A 23,515-nucleotide genomic window follows, 5' to 3' on the forward strand; every position below is an offset into this window, starting at 1 on the left:
GAAGGAATACTACAGGCATCAAAATTAGAAACTAGCAATGAACTGAAGTGATATTTTTTCACCTAAACTGCTTTGTTATTCCATCCCTCCTGACTTTTCTGAACTAATCTTATGATATGATGCTTATTTGCATTCGTTCCCCATTTATCCCCTTTTGTGAAAGCATTCCACTCCAGGAGAGTGGAAGTTTGTGCTGTCCCATTCCACTTTAACTGCACCTTTTCTCCCTTTAGTATTAAGGCAATGTAATTGTCAATGCTACGTCCTTTAATGGGCATGTGGAAAGTATCTTCAACATTTGTCTTATACCCTTACTACTTTATACATAAAGGAGCCTGAATAAGGGTTTCTTGCTTATTATCTTGGACACAAAAGAGACTGCTCTCTCACTGCTGTGCATTGCATTCCATTCCCCATTTACAGCTAGCTACCCACATGGAAGGTAGCATAAAGACATCTTAATAAATTGGAGTGAATATTGGATTAATTGAAAACATAACACTATTCCTTTATGGAGACTTCACGTGAACAGGTTTCAGAACGTTAGCCGTGTTAGTCTGTATTAGCAAAAACAAGGAGTCTTTCTGGCACCTTAGAGACTAACCAACTAACCAATCAATTTATTTGGCCCACGAAAGCTTATCCCCAAATACATTGGTTAGTCTCTAAGGTGCCAGAAAGACTCCTTGTTTTCACATGAACAGAAATTCTCAATCTGTTTGAGCAAGCATTTGTGGAGATATTTATGCCTTTTTCTTCCCAGTTTTTCCTTTTCTACTGTATATTTTAAGATTGATGTTTGTGATGGGAAAGCATTAGTTCATACAGAGGAGGATCCAATTCTATAATCAGAACCTTCGCTAAAGAACAGCTTTCAAATACAATTCTAAAATGTTTCCATAATTTTATTGGACCTAGTTACTTATGTGGGATTTGAGAAATTCTCACCCATCTGTTTGTGTTCACATTCAAATATATCTGGTACTTATGTGTACGACCATGTAGAAACTGTAAGAGCCACTTCATAGTAGCATGCAGTGATCTGGAAATTTATTGCCCCACTCGAGAGAATTTCCAATTTGCTTCCTTCACAGAATAGTATTTGAGCAAAAGCTTAAGAGTCAAACAAGTGGGAAGCTGCTGCCTCTTTCTTCTAAAGATATTCTCTGTAACAGTAAGGATTAGAGAGGAATTATTTTTAGGATAATACATGGATCATGAATGTTATGAAGATGAAAACATAGGCTGAAGATCAGGAAAAGGTTTCTGACAGCTTGATTAGGCTCCAGCTTAATTTCTCAAAGGAAGTACTATAAGCCTTACTTGCAATTTTTGAAATGGGGGACAAAAGTATCAGAAAATGGAGAGTGGGGGAAATGCTCCTGAATTGAAAGGGAGCTGAAGTTCAAGAGCTGGAAACCACCACATGATTGGTGTTTTGTATTTATTTCAGAGAAAGAAACTTGCCTGGCAGAGTTTTTTAGCAGCATGCTTCAACATGCATTTTAAATTTGTTGTAGGTAAAAAGTAGCTTTAGGTTGTAAGCAGATGGAGCCTGCTACTTCTGTATAATGCTTTCTGTCCTTGAAGACTGATCTTTACTTGAGGGATTTCTCCTCCTACAGCAGTAACTGGGTGTGCTCTGTCTTAATTCAAGTTTTATCAAAATAGCTTTTCATTATTCCTCCTTCCTGGAGAAACCTAACTGAGGAATTGCAATTGGACCAGTCATCAATTTTAGTTCTACATCCTCTCTGATCAAGATCAGTACCAGATGCTTAAAGGAAAAAAGCAAGAAAACATGTTATGGACAACTCGAAATAATCAACGTTTCTTCTTAACACTTATGAATCACAGGTTGGTTTGTGGTCTGAAGAATAAAGTTTAAGGGCTTTAGGCGCCCCCCCGCCTCTTTTAAAATCTTTTATTCCTATTCGTGTCTTATCCTAGTAAGCTCTTAGCCTCTGCCATAATGTACTCTAAAAGTTAGTAACACTCATTTCTGAATCCTCTCTAGGTATGCTGTATTATTTGTCAGGGTGAACCAGAACTGAACTCAGTATTCCAAATGTGGTGTACCATGACTTCAAGGAATTGCCATTTTTGGTAGTATTTTCTATTCCATTCCTTATGCAGCCTACCCCCTTGTTCAGTTTGACTGCTGCTCCACAGAGACCAGAATTTTTCACTGAACTAAAGACACCCACAACTTCCTTCTTAGTGATTAATTTAGAACCCAGCAGCCTGTATAAATTGTTCACATTATTCCTTCTAACATACATTCCCAGGCATACATCAGCATTAGTTTTTGTGTGCCTAGCTTAAGTGCTACTGCTGACTAACAGTTGTCATTTACAAGTTCTGTCCTCCTTGCTATTTACCCCCTTTCCAATAACTTAGTACTGCAAAACACTTGAATACTTTGCTTACTACTTTTACTGTACTGAATGTTGACTAATTCAATACAGTAGGATTAAATGATCAGTTTCTAATGTATTGAACTTTATTCATCTTTAGCTTGTTTTCAGTTTTCTAGAGAAACTTTCTTTTGTCATGTTCAAATACTCTTGATCTCACTTACATGTAGGGAAGCTGTGCATAATCTGAAACAGTGTGAGAACTGACCTTGTGCTCTGAGAGCAGATGAGTATAATTAAATAGCTAAAGGCCACTTTTCCACATCTATAAAATGTTTGTAATATTAGTGTTATGCCTACATGCTGCATCCTCTGATTTAAATTCCCACTGCAATGGACGAGAGAAAATGACCGGAGAGACAGTCTGAATTATGTTTTATGAATTATAAATCTTACAGTAATAGGGGTTACTATAGGAAAATGACCTAATGTGAAACTTGGACTTCATTGTAGCTTGCTATGGTAAAAGTTCAAAGCAGAAAGACATCTTAACAGCAATTAAACACTGATGGGAGGAAGAGAGAGCAGTAATCTGAGGGAAAAGGAAAAATGGTTATTGTTCTTTTAAACTCCTGGAAAACAAAATGAAGGCTGCTGAAGTGTTCAAGATTTAGCTTAATTTTTTGTAATGCATACAAAGGAAAAACTATTATAATGCCAATGGATTTTAATTTTGAAAAGTCACAAGCACTAATCTCGCTGTAGTAAAAATATTAAAGCATAAATGCAACTTAAATCAGTGCATATGTCAAAAAGCAGTGGTTCAAGATGAATTGTGACATTTGGGCTTTAAAATGCATAAAATTTGTTGGCTTGTTCTACCAAGCACTTGACTGAAAATACACATCGCACTGAAATGTAAGTAACCCATTTTATCCAAACAAATATCGCTGTTCAATTGCAGCTTTTTGCAGTCCTTCAGAGAATCTAGTTATTTACAGTGCTGACAGTGGTGTTCAACAGGTCACCATCATGAGTTTTGCCACGGAGAATAATATTCTTAAACGTGATGCAGATCTCAAGGGAAGTACTTGGAAAAAACAGTAAAACTCTGCTGTTAAGTTATTTCATTACAGCAACCTAACAGTCTTTCCAGTAACAGTCAAGAAGTCATCGTCAGCCAAGGCACGAAGTGCTTCTTCAAACATTTCTTTAGTGACAGCCTTAAAGAAAAGAGAAAAGTTTGAGGAAAATATACAAAAGGCTATGTTACAAAGCCCCAAAGAAAAATCATGGGATTCTGCTTGTCTCACCAACTTCCATGTCAAGTTTGCCAGGTTTTAGGTAAAAGTTTTTTGTCTTTTCAAGCTGTAAAATTCATCCTGGAATGCAACAGTTAAAGTGGGTTCTTTCTGGCTTGTGCATCCTCAGTGGTAATAAGATTCTGCAAACCAGAATAGACACCTATAGCTGACAAGAATAATCAGCTTTTTTTTGTCAGCCAGACAAGGATGTAAGTAGTCAAGATCTCTTCTATTCCACAGGTGGAACTTATGTCTATGAAAGAAACACTAACTGAAACCAGAATTAAGCTAGTTAATCAGGAACACCTAATGACCAACTGACTAGCAAGCTAATCTTATGCCTGCTGATGTCAGGTGGACAGCAAGTAAATAGATTCATAGATTCCAAGGCCAGAAGGGTCCACTGTAAACGCTGATTACCTGTATAACAAACGGCATACGTACAATTTCTAGAGCGTATCTTTTAGAAAAACATCCAACCTTGATTTAAAAATTGTTCAACTTCCATTAGATCGTATTGTATCTTTCTCTGTGAGATTGAAGAGCCCATGCTTAATATTTATTCCCCAAGTAGATACTTAGACTATAGTCAACTTACCCCTTAACCTTCTCTTTGTTAAGCTACATAGACTGAACTCTGAGTATCACTTTAAGGCATGTTTTCGAATCCTTTAATCATTCTTAGGGGTCCTCTCTGAACCCCCTTTAATTTATCAACATCCTTCTTGAACTGTGGGCACCAGAACTGGACAAGTATTCCAGCAGCAGTTACACGAGTGCCAAATACAGAGGTAAAATGACCTCTCCACTGTTACTCGAGATTTCCATTTAGTTTTCCTAGTCAACTGAGATACAACTATAATCGGTACTGAGGACCATGCTGAGTACACAGAAGATCCCCCCAGGAGATGGAAACTTTTTTTTAACTCAGAGTAGTTATACAAAGAAAGCAGAAACTTACTGCGTCAGACTGTGCACGGAGATCATCAAAAAGCTGTTGGTATTTTAGAGCTGGTGTTTTGCCCTTTGACTGGATAAGCTTCTTCAAGGCTTGAGCCAGCTCCTCCTTACGTTTACGGGCCGTGGCACTTATCCCTTGGGAAAAAAGTACAGAAAAAGTTAAAGGATATAATGTTGACTGTTATTTCTGCTTTAAATATGACAATGTCAACATTAGGAACTGAATTCTTTGTAGCTGAAAGAGGGCTAACAATATAGGCTGCTGTAGCAACTGTTCACTTCAGGTATTAGCCATTTTGGGGAAGTTTTGCAGATTTCAAACATTGTTTCAATTCAAAATCAGATTTCATTGTAAAATGAATATACTGACTTTGAAATTACATCCAGGTTTGACATTTATTACCTGGATTGCTCAATGTCCAATCTGAAGCATTTACAAATCCACAAACCAATCACTGAGGATATCACCAAACTGAAATAGCATATATAGTTTTCTAAAGCCAGACCCATTAGATACTAATTTATCCTTATGTGAGCACAAACCTGTAGTGAGAATGGATATGTCCACAATGCCAGTTCTTGGATCAGTAGCAGACTGTTTCAGAGCTTCCCGATGGAGTCGTTTTGCTTCTTCGACATCAATTGTTTCAACCTTGTCAGAAAAACGTACTTTAGCATGAGCTTCTGCCAGACGGATCAAAGACTCAAGCTGTCTGGGATATGCAGAAACCATTCCTCTACCACTGCCAATCTTTCTCATGTCCACATAAGCCTGAAGGAGAAGGAAGGGGGGAATGTTTTATGTATGAGTAATTCACAGATGTACTTATGTAGGATGTATCCAGACTCCTCCTTTCAGAGGATTATCAGCCTGGGGAGGAAGAAAAAAATCCAAATAGCATGTAGCCCCTTAAACATAAGTGCCATATACATCTTCACTATTTCCCTTGCCATGACTGACATCTACCACAGCTAGTATGTCTCTCCTTGTGCTTGATCCTGGAACAAAGCCATAATAAACTGGGCAGATTATTCCTGCAACCTTACACAGTATCTTTGGGGATCACAGTGGATGGCAGGGAGCTGTGCAGCCTTAATATCCCCTGTCAGAAGGGTCCCTATACAGAGACAGGTGATGGCTGGAGACTTGACTGGGCATTTCCAGAGTGAATCCAGGGGGAAATACAGGTGCAATTACCATGAAACTGAGACAGTTATTAATGTTTAACCTGGTCTCAAAGCACAGAAGAATATGTGGAATGCTAAAGCCTATCACTACTATCTGTACAGGTATATCTATAAAAAAGCATGAGAAAGTTCAAGTTCTACTGAAATTATGTGATGGTTCTGTACGAGTATGGGAAACCTGCTCAGGGACAGACTGGTTTGCACAGAATGACTTCTATGCAGGATTAAAAGGAAGGAGAATAGTCAATACAGAATATAGATTTTTAAAAAGATTTCAAGAGCCTAATAAAGGAAACCGGTGTACACAGTTCTGGTACATCTTATCCCACAGGAAGGTTCCCCCCCCCCTTCTTTTTAAATCATGTACTTTAAATTTCACATCCACAACTTTTTACCTCAATAAGGGCCTGACTTGCTTCTTCACTTAGTCTAGGATTAACATAGCTACGAGCATACGCAATGTAATCCCTCAATACTGCCATGTCCATGTACTCTTCTTCCACCTGCTCTTCACTTTGGTAGTAGAGTGCAACCAAGTGGTGAGCAAGACGTCTGTCGTATGCTTCATCACGCGGGTCCAACATTAGAAAGATCAGATCAAATCTGCATGGAATAAAGTTTCAATACTTAGTGCATAAACTTTTTCCACCATTTACACTACTCGGTTTTATGATTTTGATCAACCAAGTGGAAGCTGTCTGCAATCTAAAATCTGACATTTTATTTGTTACATCACGAGTACTGGATACTCTTAGGAAGTAAAAAAGACGGTAAAAATGTGATTTTGCTTTCAGTCGACAGAGCTGAGTATTTGAAGGCAAGATGTTTCCAGAAGGCTTCCAACTGTGGAATTTTCTCCCATCATTCACCGAAGAACATCTGAAGGCTGGAACCTTCCACGCATAGTGTAAACTTCCATTTATTGAAGCTTCTGCCTGATGAGGTGATGGAATCTACATATGCTTCCAGTTTGATCTTGAGGGGGAATGTATTTGAAGTTTGTGTACTTAATGTATTGAATAATTCCTGGGTGCAACTGTATTCTGAGAAGGATGTGCTGGGCATACTTTTAGTCAGATTTCAAAAGATGACAACTACCAGCAGTTTATTAAATCAATGGAATTAGATGCTCATAATCATCCATAGTTACTTATTTTCTACACTGCCTAAAAGAGTTCTAGGTGCCTCATGGTATGAGGTATGGTACATATTTTGAGAGGTTAAAAATCTTAATTTATCATCAATAGGCTCAAGCCTATAAAAAACAGAAAATAGGGTGACACTTGACATAAGAATACAAACCACACACTTGTATACTATATTTGGCTTCCTAATTTGTAAAGCATGCAATGGCTGAAAGACTCATTTTTATGCTCTTCTGAAGATATGATGCCTCTATCATTGTTCATAAAACACTTACTCCAGCTACTAACACAGCTTGACAGGAAGAAAAGGCAACTGAGGGTATGTCTACACTGGAGCGGAGGTGTAACTTCCAGCTTGGGTAGACATACCCAGGTTAGCTCTGAGTTAGCGCGATTAAAAAAGGAAGTGTTGCTGCCCTGGCAGAACTGGCTAGCTGCCTGAGTATGCACTGAAGAGTTTCAGATGGGATCATGCCTGGAGCACCTATCCTGTCCCACTGCTTGCACTGATGTGGCTACACTTCTATTTTTAGCACTGTGGCTTGATTACCTGCTGTAATGGTCTATCTACTTGAGCTGGAAATTACACTCCACCTCCAGAGTAAATACATGTCCTTAGAACTAAATGTAAAATACTTGAGATTTGAAAATGCCAGTGCCTGCGCAGTGACAAAATCTTGAAGCAAGCAGAACAATGGACACAACAAAACCCTAGAGACACTGCCGAATCCCATTATTCAATACCAAGCACTATACGCTAGAAACTGGTCAGCCATTTACAGTCCTCTGCTAGAGTATTAGTTAACAACATTACTTTTAAAGTAAATTTAGAAAAAAACCTTTCCCTTTCTACATTGCAAATGTCACCCCCAATCAACATGTTCCTGCACACACTATATATATACACACACACAGAGGGGTAGAAAGTTGTTTTGTAAAAAACCAACCAAGCATGCATCATGGAAACATAAGTCTAATTGTAATACCTGGATAACAACGTATGAGGAAGTTGGATGTTTTCAATAGTAGTTTTCTTTGGATTCCACTGCGACTCTATAGGGTTAGCGGCTGCTAGGACAGAGGTGCGAGCATTCAGTTGGCAAATAATTCCAGCCTGTCAAAAGGAAACGCATTTGAGAGCAAACAACCTTTCCTAGCGGAAGGAAGATTCCAGCAGCTATGTTAAGAGCCCCAAGACTTGCTTCTTCTAACAAGAAAGACTTTAAAGAATTAACTCTTGCTGGGTTCACCAAAAATGCTTTATAAAAAGGGTTCTCTAAATCAAGAGAAACAACCTCATTACAAAAGCTTGGGTACAAAATGGAACAAGGTTATCTGGAAGGGGTATTACATGCAGTGTGCAGCCATGCTGAATGTTGTCACTGAAATACAGCTCCAACATCTATACTGTCATTCAACTCTGAGGTTTTAAGTGACCCAGTTCTGTCAATAGTCTTATCTCTAATTTCTATGTTACCTTTTAAATTCTCATTTAATCATCTAACAGATATTAACCTGGGTAACCTGAGTACAATGCTGAGCTAGGGTCTTACCTTGGCAATAGAAAGAGTCTGTTGTTCCATTACTTCATGCAGTACTGATCTTGTGCTTTCATTCATTTTATCAAATTCATCAATGCAGCAAATGCCATTATCACTGAGAACCAGAGCACCTGTCTGCAGAACTAGCTGCCTTGTCTCTGGGTCCTTCATTACATATGCAGTGAGGCCAACTGCGCTAGAGCCCTTTCCAGATGTGTACTGGCCTCTAGGAACCAGGTTATAGACATACTGAAGCAGCTGTGATTTACTAGTGCCAGGATCACCACACAGAAGAATGTTGATCTCAGCACGAAAATTTCCTCTGCCGGTATGACTGAAATCTTTTCTTGATCCCCCAAACAGCTGAAGCAGAATGCCCTATAAAAATAAGAATTTTTCCAAATCAGACACCAAAGTTCTTGATAATTACATGAGCCAATCTCTGATTGAGTGAACTGAAATGTCAAATGAAAATGTGTTCTGTTAATAATTTCAGACAATGTGAAGCTGGAGTACTGTTTTCTGTCAAGTATCACTAGAAAGGGTCTGGAGTTCTAGCTTTATCACTTCAATGATTTCCAGGTCATATCTGCTTAGATTACTTTTTAAATTAAACCACCAGCTCTGCAAAGTCAATTTTGAATTTAAACACTGAGCTAGGTTCTTTCTGGATCTCTTATCAACAAAGACTCTACAGTTGGTGTGATGCTGTATAAAAGAAAGGTGACCATGTCTGACCCCTGTTGCGCAATTGTGATAAATCTTGTACATGTGTCATGTAAAAAGAAAAGGAGTACTTGTGGCACCTTAGAGATGAAGTGAGCTGTAGCTCACGAAAGCTCATGCTCAAATAAATTGGTTAGTCTCTAAGGTGCCACAAGTACTCCTTTTCTTTTTGCGAATACAGACTAACACGGCTGTTACTCTGAAACCAGTCTGTAATGTGTCATGTAAGGTATCATTGGAAAAGTTATAGTCTGCTAAGTACGATTATCCTGTTTGTATGCATGTATCATCATTGTATATGAAGTTATGAAACTTAGCTGTGTGTCTGTATCTCAAACCTGTTGTGTTTCTGGGTAACACCCCCTAGACAGATTTACATCAAGGCTAGCCAGCCTGCTTGATGGCCCATTAAGGAGAATCAGCTCTTCTAGAGACCCCTTCTGAGATCCCTTAAGGCAGCACCTAGGCAATGAATGCCTCATGACTCAGCAAGGCACATGTGACTCAGGGCTCCCTGTTTGTACTAGTAACATTCCATGCACATGTAGAGTTACCATATTTCAAGTTCCCCAAAAGAGGATGGGGGAGAGAAGAGGAGCTGGAGGTACTCATGCGGGGGAGGGAGGGAGGGAAATGTTACTCCCTGTCATGGTGGCTGGCACAAGCGCAGGTCGCAAGGACAGCCATCAGTCATGGCCTCCCTGAGGGACTCCCTCCCCAGTGCTGGGAGCCAGGGCCCGGGTGGATGGGATCCAGCAGCTGTGGCTGGAAGGGGATGGACCAATCAGGAAGCAGACCAAACGGGGCTCTTTCTGAGCTACAGCATCTGCTCTGCAAAAATCCAGGACATATAGTAATCCTAATTGTGACCCAGGGCTCCACATCTGTGCCAGTAACTTTCCGTGTATGTGTGCTGTGGGTATAAATTGCAGACTATGACATCAATCTTGGTCTTCATTCCTGCTCCACATATCTGGGCTACGATTTCTAAGCAAGGGAAGCTTTGAATAAAAAGGACTGATGACCCCCAATCCTTTCAAGTGATCCAGAGAGACTTAATGCAAACTGACAGATTTAACATCACTGCTAATATCTTGATTTACAAACTCTGAAATCAACTGTAATGTATGACAGTAGTTTTCAACCAGCGGTCCAGGGCCCCCATAAGGGGCCTCGAGCACGTTTCAGGGGGGCCTCCAAGCAGGGCCAGTATTAGACTCACTGGGACCCAGGGCAGAACACCGTAGCCCCACTGCATGGGGCTGAAGCCTAGGGTCCTGAGTCCCATCAGCTGGGCTGAAGCCTGAGTAACATTGCTGCATGGGCCCCAGGCAACTGCCCTGCTTGCTAACCACTAACGCCAGCCCTGGCTTTTATATGCCGAAGACCAGTTATTGTGGCACAAGTGGGCCATGGAGTTTTTATAGCATGTTGGGGGCGGGGGGGGAAAGGAGGCTCAGAAAGAAAAAAGATTCATTTTAACTGTTTAATAACTCTTCCTTTTTTACATTAATAAACCTTTAGTTTTGAGTTACTAAAGGATTGGCTACAAGCATAGTTTTTGGGTAAGATCTGACCTATATATTGACCTGGGGTGTGTGGCTGGTTCTTTGGAACTGGGAAAACTTTAAATGTGGTGGTTTTGGTTTAACAACCTTTCATCCCTAAGTCCAATTGTAATAACCAAGGGCTGGAGGGCCTAGGGGACTGTTGTGTGGCTCTCTGAACTAGTGTAGTGATACAAGAGCTCACTTTTCTTACTGGCTTGGTGATCTCTAATCATAGAATAAACCACCAGTTTTGGGTTATGTCTACCCTGAATTTGGCACACTCAGCTGTGACTCAAACTAGGTAGTTGGAACTTACTTTAATTTGGTTGATGATGCACAAGTCAAAATAAAATACCATGCGCTCCCCCTCCCCACAAACAGAACAACAATGATTTTCATACAGCTACAGCTTCCGTCTTATTTCAGGTTTACCATTATATGTTAGCTAGTATATAAACTGTTACACTGATTCCCATTGTGGCTCCAGCCATCGAGCAAAAGGCAGGTTGACAACACTAATGTGCACAAAATGCAAAATTCCATGGGAAAGGATTTGAATTTATTGCCCTTTTGTTGAAAGTGCAAATCTGGTTACTTTAAACCACCATGGCACCATGTAACTCTGAGTGTCGTTCACCAACATGTTTAAGGAAACAGTTGCTCTTACAGGTATAAACTTTCTGTAACCAGAGATGCTAAAACTTTGAGTGCTGTAAACTTTGAACTATTTCCAAACTTGTCCTTGGTACCATTGAACAGCTGATCTCAGGAGCAGTCCCTGCTGTTTCATGAAGGTCAAAGCCTTAGATTCGCCTTAGCTTTACATTAAAAAAGTTGCACAAATCTGGAAAAAAAAAGTTACAGCCTTCTCATTTTAGGCGGGCCTGTATATCACGAAGCTTTTGACCAAATGTCCCTAAATTTCCACTATAAACTTTAACCTCAGTCCCTCTTACAGCATTTCCATGCACGTGGGTTTTAGAGCAATTGAAAAATTAAAAATCAACTCCTTACTAGAGGGCTGTATCCAAGGAACCCCTAGATCAAATGACTCCCAACTTGCACTACTAACTGTGGCTCTGGTCCTGATGACATTAATTTTCAGCACAACTGGACTATGCATATGGATTTTAGAGCACTTTGAGATGGTGGCTCAAACTAGCAGCTTTTCCCTGAGAGCAAGCCTTCCAAAAAGGAGCTCCTTCAGAATGCGAGAATAATTAAAGTGAAAAACACATGTTCTCAAAAAGCTACTGAGGGCAGGAATTGAATGCATAGTACCCGGGCGCTGCTCGGGTTCAGTGGCCACAGCATGTCACCTGAGCCATCCAGTTACTCCGACATCAGGGTAGCTGCAGAACACGCTAGCTTGGAACAGCTCCATTCTCGCTGCACATACACAAATGACTTTTCTCTGGCTTGCCAGCATGGGCTCAAGCCACATTATAGATCCAATTTTTATCCTGAATAGTTCAAAATATTGTTTCCCCAAAGGGGCAATGTGTGCCAGACCCTAACTGAGATCAATGCCAAATGTGTTATATTCAATAGCAAAAACACCCAACTTAATTTTAGAAGTAACGTCCAAGAGGAGGATGCTTAGAGCAGAGAACTGGAAACATAAGTCCATCCAAAGCAAACTGAATAGCTTTCCATGCAGGTGCCTGTGTAGAATATTCAAAGTAAAATGAAGAAATCCTTGAATGGGCACAATTATCTACAACACCACAAATAGTACTGAAGAATAGATGGACTTATTTGGGGCAGCTGATAAAAGGCTACTTACATGAGGATTTTTTTTTGGCTACCCCAGGGCACGAGTGCACATACAAACCAGTAAGCTTTTAAACAGTAAGCTACTCTCAACCTGAGAGTGTTACTGCCCCACTATAATAATCAAAGATTTAGAGCCCCACGCAGTGGACGGTCTATAATGTTTCCCAAGGTTTGTTAGTTGTGACTGCATTTCTCAGTTTTCTGGATCCTGTTGGAGAGTAGAGAGATGGCCAAAGAAAGCAGAATTACTGGCTGGCCAGTTTCCTTAAAGCCAGCCAATAGAAGAGGAGAGTGAAGCTAAAGGCTTCCTTCCCTATTACCTGAACCCCTGTCCCATTATCTAAAGATTTCTGATTCCCGAGGCCCTCTGATAACTGAAACTTACTGTAAATAAAACTCAAATTTTATTCGGGATGTATTCAAATACACAAAGGCCTCTTATTTTTCTGTATTTGAAAGACTCCATATAGAGTATCATTTCCAAAAAAAAGTGTATATTTTAAATGGAGATGTGGATTTATACTATCTAGTCAGGTGTTCCGGTAGACTTGTAAAATTTTGTTTACCTTTTTGATATCTTCATGTTCATAAATGCTTGGAGCCAGAGCCAAAGAAAGTCTTTCATAAATATCTGGTTTTCTGGAGAGCTCTTTCAGCATTTCCACACGTTCCTCTGCAAACATTTTCTGCTCAGTTTCTTCATCAACACCATGCAAACGTTTTGAATCGGTTTTACGGTAATGAATGACGTCAATGTGGGTTTTATAGACCGATTTTACATTGCTCACTCTTGGATTAACTCGAATAGGAACTGCTCTGTAGATACCTAAAAAAATCCCACACAGAATTACAATGCAGATATGAATTCAAATAAGCTCAGCTCAAATGCTGGAGGTTTAAATGACTTATCTACATTTTTACTTTTCACTTCAATTTTCAGATTGCTTCTACAGAATTAGCCACATCATGGAGGAGCAATTCTCTAGAAAGCTTTCCAAAAGTTGAAATGCTTTGACCAGGTTATGCTCCTCCTGATATCAATGTTACTTATGCCCCTACCATTGAGGCCCTGATCCTACAAACACTTAAGCATGTGTTTACCTTTACTACCATGTCCCATTATTTTAGATGGGCTACTCATGACAGTAAAGTTATGGCTTTATGTGTTTGCAGGATCATGACCTAAAGTGCATTAGAAAATCCTAAAAGAGCCTAAATTTAGCCAGCTCTTGTAAAAAAAATAAAAATAAAACAAATGTTGGCCTGCACATATAAAAAGTTGACAATATTGTTTGTGCACTGAAGGTCTAAATAACTTTTCAGTATTAAAACTGAAGCAATCTTGTTCTGAAGCAGCAATGATTTAATGCTAGTAAGAGAAAAGTTTATTAAAAACTATTTTAGTCTGACCACTGCGAACAAGCACATGTAAATTTAAACATGAGTAGTACTATTTAAGTCCATGGTACTGTTCACATGAGCAAAGTTAGGTATCTGGTTAGGTGACTGCACTATCAGGATCATAATTTTCAGTGTTTGGTCTACAGCAGTTTTGTAAAATTTAAATTAGACTAGTGACATTAAAAAAAAGCACTTATAGTTAATTCATTATAAATTCTAACCTAATGTTTCAAAAGTACAATTTTTAAATTAGTTTCAAAAAGCCTCAGCCTAATTTAAATTGAGTTAATTTAAATCATTTCAACATGCTTCCTCATTTGTTCAAGAAATCAAAATCTGTCAGTACATGTAAGCTTTTCAAAAGCTGTTTCATGATAAAAATGCTTCTTTCCTTTGAAGTATAGGTTAAAGAGCTGTAATCATTAATTTTTAGAAATTGTATCATACAAACATATGGCAAAAACATTCGCACCCGTCCGTCTACACAGATAGTACCTATTGGCAGCTGTAGTTACACTATTGCTGATTTAAGAAAGGGGGAAATATTCAGAACTCTAACGGTATTTTGCACCAAAACTAAGATATCACTATATAAATCAGATGGTGACTGAAAACTGAAGTGGAAATATCAATTATGATGTACTCAATTAATATTCAACAGACACTATTCCAGAATAGACCACTTGGTCCAATGAAAAGAAAGGCACGTGTATTAGCCAGATGAAGTTAAGAAACTGCATTTTACCTGTAACATTAACTCTGTCACCTGGCTGAACCTTATCAACAAGGTCGTTGTGAGCAAACAGCACCACAGTATGAGGTGTCTGGCCAGCTGGCATATCTTCAGGAGACTCCTGTAGTTTGATCTGACAAAAGAGATATTAAGGTTACTATTTCTAAACAGTAGAAACCTAACAAATTTAACTCATTTGTAAGAAAGGATTTTACAACAACTAAAGAAGTCGGGCATCTTCGAATGGATACTGTTACATATTAGAGTACACTAAAACACAAAACTTTCAAAGATTTCACAACATGGTAGAAAACCACTACTAAATTAGAATTCCCCAGTTAGAATACCCAATCAGAATTATGCAATCGAGTTGTAGAAATGAGAGAGTGCATCTAGTGATTACTATCTCACATTGGCAGATTTACAGACAGGGCTAACCTATCCCACATATGTCATAGGACATTAGAACAGTCTCCGTATGGCAACATTTATTCGGTAAGTGAACAAAAAACACTAATTGGCTTGACTAACTTTTGGCACAAAAAACCACTCAACTCCCCTTCCAAATGGAGGATGGATAATCCTTTCATTTCTTTCCCCCCCTCTAAATATTAAGTATTATTGCAACCCTGTATTGCTTCATATGGTTACTTAAAGAGCTATGAATTGTTTTGAAGTTCAATATAGTAAGTCCTAAGAAACAGACATTTTAATATGGTTAAGTTACTTTTTAAAGAAAAAGGCAACTATTAAGCAAGCAAAACTTTTCTATTTTACAACACCAAAACGAAGCAACATACCATCTGTTTGTCTGAAAACATGGACCGATTGTGAATTAGTGCCATACTGTGTGTTGTGTTACAGTTCTTGCACGTTGACGGTTCAGCAATCCGGCCGCGGTCAATTTCTACTCTTGTGGTGAAGGCACAAACCTGGCACTTGAAGAATGCTTCTTGCATCTCAGGAATCAACTGGGAGCTTCTGATCACCATACCACTGATGGTGATAAGTTGGTCAATGTCTACAGCATAGAAAGGGATACATGTGATTGGCTCATGCTTTTCATTTGCCTGTCTCAAAAGTTCACCCTAGACTTTATTTTTACAACTAAATGGAGATTTACAGTGCCCACACATGAGGTAGAGAATATTTTGTCTGAGACACAAAGAAAATAAAATCTATATGAATAAAAATAAGCCACAGTTACATCAGAATTTTGACACAAGGGATATTATAAACCCTTACATTTCCAGGTATAAGACAGTCATTTACCAATAGAAGTTTGGAAAAAAATTCTTTTGTGGGCAGGTTATTCAACGGTTGTCCATTACAGTGTTTTTTGCACTTTCCTCTGCAACACGTATAGTGACTATGTGAGTCTGAAAATACTGGCCTAGATGGACCTGAAGACTCATCATTTATCTTTTTTAATCTGTGTTTTCCTAGTTGTTGAACAAATTTCATGCATCCTCAAGTTTCTTTTTTTACATGGCAATCAAAACATCTTACCTTCAGGGTTCAGACTCCTCATATTCCTGGTCTTCAATGCATTATATGGTCTGACTTGAATCTGGTGTTCTAATATTGAGTCAGGGTAACGATCAAAAAAGATCTCATTAGCAGCCATGTCAAATGTTGGGATAACTTCCTGTTTAAAAGGAATAGATGCATGTGTAAGAAAGCCTGACATTAAGTAGTTAACACTTTTTACTCCCAAAATATTCAACTTTGTGACCCCATTTGGTGCTAAGAGATAGGAATGACCACAGTTCTGAGAGCATTCCCCTACAGAGAGGGAATTGCCAGTTGGCTGTTTAAACTAGCTTTTTGTCCCCTTTGTACTGAAAGAGCAGTGCACTCCTGATCTGGCCTTTGGATTCTTAGCTGTAGTGCAATTGCCCTACCTTTTTGGGTTTAGATAGAATTTTAATGATACCCTACGTTACTTTTTGAAAGGTGTAACATACGCAAAAAAGGACAGCAAAAAAGGGGCCACGAAGAGTATGCCAAATATACATACATCATTATGGAACATATGTATTACATTACCATGAGACAATTTCACTAAATACAGCCTGTGACTTTTAGTCATCTTCCTTAATATTTAGCATTAATACAGAATGTTTCTTATTTAACAAAGATTAGAATCTAAACTTTCCTCTAAAGAAGTAGGTTGCTAGCTCTTATGGTTGCAAAGACAAGGATATGGTGAAATGTCTGAATGTGCAGAAAGCTCCATTGTTCTGCTGCTCAGAGTAACAACTTTCTTAACCTACAAAAGAGTGAAAACTGGCAGCAAACTTGTCTTCAGAATCCTGTGGGCACCAGTAAAACTGAGCCACAGTTTCATTCTGTTGCTACATAGAAAAGCTGTGAGCAGCAGCAGAATCAGACTCTGGAGCTATTCGCAGGCAGAGGAAGGACTCAAAAGAAAGGCAAGGAAAAGAATTGTGAAGGCAGCCCCATGGTTGCAGTTGTAGCTAGGTATATAACAGATTTAAGACAGGCACAGAAAGACTGATAAAGATCCAGTGACCACTACTTTGTCATTCTGGGATTCAGCCTTGAACTTATGGTCTTTTGAAGCTGCCTGCTTCCTCCACACACCTACATGGCAGAGAGAAATAAGCTGGAGCACTGAGCAGGATCCATGGACTACAAACTGGGAGGAATTCCAGCAAAATCCCCCTTGTCAACAAATTTGGTGAGCGGAATGGGGAGGCGTTCTGAGCTTCCCATGGGAATTTGCTTTGGAGAGCACCCTCCCTGAGCTCTCTAGTATCTGTCTGTGGTTATGAAGTGTCTGGTAAATATTTTAAGATCTTTATGTAACAAAATATATTTTATGCTGAAGTTTGTATACACAAATGTTATATTTCAGAGTAGCAGCCGTGTTAGTCTGTATTAACAAAAAGAAAATGAGTACTTGTGGCACCTTAGAGACTAACAAATTTATTTGAGCATAAGCTTTCGTGAGCTACAGCTCACTTCATCGGATGCATCACGAAAGCTTATGCTCAAATAAATGTGTTAGTCTCTAAGGTGCCACAAGTACTCCTTTTCTTTTTACAAATGTAATATTATCTTTCTAAATATTTATAGAAGTGCTTAAGCACTGGGGTATGTAGCTATAAATACTGCCTCCTCATTGAGTGATAATCTAAAACAGTTACATACTAATTTATGCTTAAATAATGCAATTTAAAAAAAACAGAACTCAACTGGAAGAAAACCTTTAAAAAAGGCCTGATGTTACCTGTGGATAGCAGATCAGCTGTCTGTATAGATTTGTGTCAAAAGACCTCAGATGGTCACAGTTTACATTTAGAAATGGTTCCCCAACCATATTGATCTGCAAGATGTTTAAAAACGCCACATTAAATCACCAGCATTTAAGTCTGAAAAACAAGTTAGTTTTAGCTGTATTACAGTACTACCTCCTCAAGTCGCTGCATATAGAGTGGTTCATTAAGATCCAAGCCAACGTTCTCTTCCTCTTTAGCCAATGGATCAATAAAACGCTGAAGAAATCTCTGAATATTGAGAATAAGATAAAACAAGTTATATTTAAGAGTGCCCAAAGGGACAGAGCTGTGATTTCACTGCTACACCATTCCTACACTGGATGACATTTTCATGGCTCAAATTACCTTCAAAAATTCTCTCTATATTGCAGGTAATCAAAAACTCCCAAAGGGTAAGGATACCCCTAATGCATCCCCCTACAGGATATTTCTCTCATGCACACTACAAGTTTCTTAATTCCAACAATATATTTCAAATTTCACACAGTAAAGCATACCAATTACTTTGAAAAAGCCTTATTAAGCTATTATCCCTTTTTAATCAAACTAATTTTTTAAAATTTTACAAATACAAGTTAAAAACACTTTTGGGAACAGGATAACATGCTAAACATATTACTACTAAAAAAGTATATGAAATTTTACTGGGGATTTTACTCTATTACATCCTAATGCCTACAAACCTTACTCCTGGACCAAAATCCCAACATTGTACAGCGCTTACTAACAGAATAAAAAGAGCTTTCCCAAAAAGCTTACCATCCAAGTAGAAGAGACAACAGATGGATACAGACAGGGACATAAAAAGAAACAGGGTCACAGTACTGGTCAGTATGACAGGCAGTGGCCTTAGCACACCAGCAGCCTAGCTGTTGTAAAGGTTTTTGTAGGCATCACAGAAAAGGAGAGCTTTAGAGAAAGATAATAAGGGAACTTTATAGATATTTACAGGGAACTCCTCCTAAGTGTAAGGGGCAGCATGGGAAAAAGCACAAAGATACTTATTTGAAAATTTAACAAATGGACAATAGAAGCGGTCCAACTGGAAAAGAAAGTAGACTTTCTCAATAGTTAATAAGAGTTGATGGGTAAGGTGGGAATAAGCCATGACAGACCTTGAAAGTGAAGACCAAGTAGCTTATGCTCAATGCAGCAGAGAAGGGGGAGCCAGTGAAGAGATGGAAAGAGAGGGGTGATCTGCTCATAACAACATACTAGGAAAATATTTTTGGCAACATTCTGAACTGGCCTAAGCAGGGCAAGATTTGATTGGTTAAGGCCAGAGAAAACGCTGTTGCGGTAATCAAGAGGAGAGTTTTTGTCCAGGTCTACACTACAGACCTATACTGGTACTGAAGCAGAGAGGTACAGCTGAGTTTTCCACATAGAAGGGATAGCTGAATTTGTGTTTGCAGATGAGATTACCCAGAGATAAGGTGGAGAGGGAGAAGAGAAGGGAACTCAGGACAGAACCATTTGGAACTTCTACAGAATGTTGAGGGTGGATGAGGAGGATCATCTAAAAGACTTGCTGAGGAGGCGATTAAAGAGGTAGAATAAAGAATAGGCAAAGGATGGAAGCCAAAGGAGGAAGAGACTTCAAGAAGAGCATGGCTGATTGTGCTGAAGGCAGCTGACAGGCCAAGGAAAATGAGCATAGAGTACTGGTTCTGAGCTTTAGCTAGTAAATCGTCATTAGAGACTCTGGGAAGAGCAGTTTCATTGGAGCCCAAGGGATGGAATCCAGAATGATGAGCTCTATGGTGGAAATTAGAGAAAAGAAACTCCAGACAACAATTTTACTTTTTCTCCTCTTAAAAACACTGTATGAAAACATCAGTATTCTTCAAACACCCTCAGATTGATCCTAAACATAACTCAATTCTAATATTTGCTAGAATCAAATACTGCACATAGAGAAGACAAATAAGCTTTTCATGAAAATGGAGGTATCCACACTTGTTCACCTACCTGGAACTTTTCTTTGCATGAAGCTACATTAACATCTGTTCCCCATATCACAAGTTTTTGTCCAAGAGTTTGTTCACTTGCCAATGCATCCTCTGCTGGCTGTGGGAAGGAAAAAGCCATCAATATGGATAATATAAATACATTTTAGAAAAAAAGTTACCAGCAAAATCTGAAACATCTACCTACCACATCAGAATGCAAGTCCACCTGCCTGGCTTTGCGGGCGGATCCAAGATCTGGCCTCTGCCTGACTGGAGTTCCTCGCACACCACTCCTTGGAGTGCCCTCCACTCTAGAGCTGGGAGTGCCATAGGTCAGAGGTGAACTAATATCAAAATCAAGTGGAATTGCTACAAAGAAAATGTTTAATTATACTTCAAAATATTAATGAATACATTTTGCCCTAATGAAGTAAACAAGTTAGTGTTTGTCATCGGTCAGTGTGATGGCAGACTAGCAAAGTTTGTAAGTCTTGTTAATTTTATAACTGTATTTTACAAGGCTGTACTAGCCATAGAATGTACTGTATGGATTAAAATGTATATTTCTCCAAGCCAGAAGGAACACACTTTGCTAAAATAGTTTATTTTAAACACCAACAGTATTTTAAAACACTGTAGAGCTTAACAACAAGTCACACTAAGGCCTACTGGGTGCATGTTTTATGCACTAAAATCAATTAACGAACTTAAAAGCAAGCCACCAACTAACCTGTAATTGAAAACAATCCTGTTAATTCATTTTTTGTTTTTAAATTGACAGCTATGTAAAAGCCTACATTAAATCTTTCAGTATAGGCCATTTAACAGCCAACAGTACACAGATATCAGCATTTTGCTCCTATTACTGACAGCAATACCTGATTCCCGAAACTGAGGTGGGCTGGAAAACAGAACATCTTGCACATTTGGGCTTTGCATGTCAACTGCTGGGGAAGTAGGCATTGGCTGTAGATCTCCTGTAGATGTGGAGTCATCTGTTCTACGTTTTTGTGAAGGAGGAGACTGAGCATCTTCAGTGTGTGCTGCAAGAAGATGAAAGCTGGTTAAGTAGCTATTTCAGATGTTAGCTGCAATGTTCTACACAGATTAATGTTAAAAGACCAAATCACAAAATAGATCATATGATAGAATAGCAGAGAACTTAGCTGATATAAAATTAAAAAGCAAAGTGCAATATTTTGCTGAAATGAAAATGAAGAGTATTTGTGAGATTCCAAAAGTGGAAAATAGCTTAAGACAGTTTAAAATAATTAATTATCTTCTAAATGCTTAAGAAATCAAAACTGCTACTACTAGTGTTATGAAAACCTAGCTCACATAGTGCTTTTCATGAGTAGACTCCTTTGTAAAGTGCTTTGAGAGCAGTATCATTATCCCTGTTTTCCAGCTGTGGAAACTGAGGCAGAGAGAGGCAGAAGCGACCTACATACCAATGAGTATCAACGCTTTTCAAGTGCAGTGATAAGTTTCACAGATCACACCTGTAACACTTGTAAACTTGCCTCCGTTTCACTTTTACAAAGCAGCCTCTTGCACCAATGCATTGTTGAAGACTAAAGCCAGGTCCGTACGACAAAGTTTTGTCAACATAGCTATGGCACTGACAGATGTGAAAAAACATACCTCTACCTGACACAGCTATGCCAGCAAAAACCCATAGTTGTAGCAACAGCTTTGTTTCCCATTTCAGTGACACCCTTCTGTTAGCAATGCCCCAGAATGAGTTGAGCTTACTACTGTACTGACATTACCTATGCTGATAGAAGCACACTTCTTCCCACATAGCTGTGTGGGAAAAGCCTTTGCAGTGCTGACAAGGCCATGCAGAAAAAACTAGTTTAGCCCAGAGACTAACAAAAAGTTAGTTTACTTAAGTGGTCGTGTTCCTCTGAAAAGGGTCTAAACCAATAATTTATTGCTTCCTGCACATCCAGATTTTTAAATTTTTGCTTTAATAACAAAAAGCTGCTTTTACTGTTCTTAAGGCATTAGCCCTGCAGACCAAGCACAGGTGAGAGTGAGCTAGACTCCATCTGTTCTTTGGCACCAGTTTAGGCCTAGACTACACTTAAAATGTAAGTGAACCTAGTTACTGCCGTCAGGGATGTGAAAAAGCCACACTCCTGAGTATACCTTGGAAGACCCAACCCTGGGTGTAGATGCTGGTAGGTGGGCAGATACTGTCACTTGGGGAGGTGGAGTTCCTACAGGCCCAGAAAACCCCTAACTCTCTCAGAGTAGGCAGTGCTCATGCTACGGGGTTACAGCAGCAGTAGCTACACCAGTACTGTATAGTCTCTGCACGGTGCACATACCCTTGCTAAGCACCAAACAGAGAGCGGGGGGGGGCTGCCCACATTCCCCCCTCCGGGCATTGCTTGGCCTGCCGAGGCCTTCCCGGCCGAACGCTCATCTCCTAGTGGAGTTTGCAGGGCTGCGGCCGCAGTCAGCTGCCCCCGACCCAATCCCGACGCACCTCCACCCGGCGGGGAAAAACTGCACTTACGAGTCGGCGGGTTGCTGCCCCGCCCGCGCTTGCTGCCGCGGCGGCTCGGTGTGGAGGCCGGCGAGGACATGACGCTGCTTCACCGGCGGCTGCTGCTCCCTGCGCGGGTGGAGAGAGAGAAACTGAGGCAGAGCGACCCCCCTCCCCGCCGGCCCGGAGCCCGCACCGAGCCCCCTCTCCCGCGAGCCCGCCGGCCCCGCGCCCTGCACCGGGAGCAGGCAGCCCTGCTCCGCGCCGCCCCCCGGCACCTGCTCCGAGCCGGGTCCCGAGACCAACAAGTTACAGCGAATTAACGGCACAGCACGGAGCCGCTCTCTTCAGCGCCGCGAGCCCCCCGCCCGTCCCTCGATCCCCTTCGCGCGCACATATTCGCGGGGGGGGCGTGGGGAGAGATGGGGGCGTCTCGCGCTCGTACCCCGCTTTTCTTCCGCAAGCACCTTCGGCCAGCCCGTGAACCCCGAGAAAAGTCCGCGCCAAACCGGTCACGTGGGTGGGCTCGCGCGGGTTTTCCCGCCAATAGCCGCACGGCCGAGCCTAACTCGGCCCAGAAAGGGGGTCGGAACCACCCATCTCGGTTCCGGGTACGGACGATCGCGCCTTAGGGGTTCTGTGAGCCTCTCTGCAGGGACAGAGCAGACTCTGACAGGAGCCCGATTATCTCACAATACAGGGAATTCACCCACGTAGAGCCTACATCAGATTCACAGACGGGTCCCCCCTCTCTCTCTAGTGAGACATGGTATCGCCCAAGTTTCGCGGCTCAGCTATTGAAAGCCCCTCGACGCAGGTTGGGAGACTAGAACGGTCCATTCCCATCGCGGGGGTGAGGGATTGTACTCATAGCTACCTGATTTACACGAGACGGAGTTTTACATCTGCAGCAGTAACATCGCATGAAACCAGCTTCCTCGTTCGTGTTCCTGTGTCTCCGACCGGAGGCGCGGTAACGGACACCCCCGCGGCCGCAATGGTTTAGTCCAACCTTTCTTTCCTCCTCCTCCTCCTCCTCTTCTCTCAGACTGAATCAATCAAGCTCCGTCCTGCGCCGGG

General features: G+C 40.4%; 1 protein-coding gene across 3 annotated transcripts; it reads right to left on the minus strand.

Moving 5' to 3' along the window:
• Positions 1 to 3,066: 3,066 nt before the first annotated feature.
• Positions 3,067 to 23,449, minus strand: LOC311516600 (DNA replication licensing factor mcm4). 3 transcript variants are annotated; one of them, XM_084620830.1, is made up of 17 exons: positions 23,313 to 23,449; positions 22,466 to 22,564; positions 20,817 to 20,981; positions 20,144 to 20,307; positions 19,958 to 20,056; positions 18,119 to 18,214; positions 17,938 to 18,033; positions 16,191 to 16,329; positions 15,482 to 15,702; positions 14,694 to 14,814; positions 13,114 to 13,373; positions 8,508 to 8,873; positions 7,941 to 8,068; positions 6,205 to 6,412; positions 5,165 to 5,393; positions 4,623 to 4,756; positions 3,067 to 3,580 (listed from the first exon to the last, which is right to left on the minus strand). In XM_084620830.1, exons 2-17 carry the CDS (start codon positions 22,533 to 22,535, stop codon positions 3,488 to 3,490), a joined length of 2,589 nt encoding a protein of 862 aa, XP_084476956.1. In that variant the 5' UTR covers positions 22,536 to 22,564; positions 23,313 to 23,449; the 3' UTR covers positions 3,067 to 3,487. The 3 variants fall into 3 exon arrangements, with proteins under 3 accessions (XP_084476956.1, XP_084476955.1, XP_084476957.1); XM_084620829.1 differs by lacking the exon at positions 23,313 to 23,449 and adding an exon at positions 22,881 to 22,992; XM_084620831.1 differs by lacking the exon at positions 23,313 to 23,449 and adding an exon at positions 22,903 to 22,921.
• Between the last annotated feature and the right edge of the window lie 66 nt (positions 23,450 to 23,515).

Source organism: Lepidochelys olivacea, assembly GCF_965140295.1.
Source record: "Lepidochelys olivacea isolate rLepOli2 genome assembly, chromosome: 2".
Taxonomy (NCBI): Eukaryota; Metazoa; Chordata; order Testudines; family Cheloniidae; genus Lepidochelys; species Lepidochelys olivacea.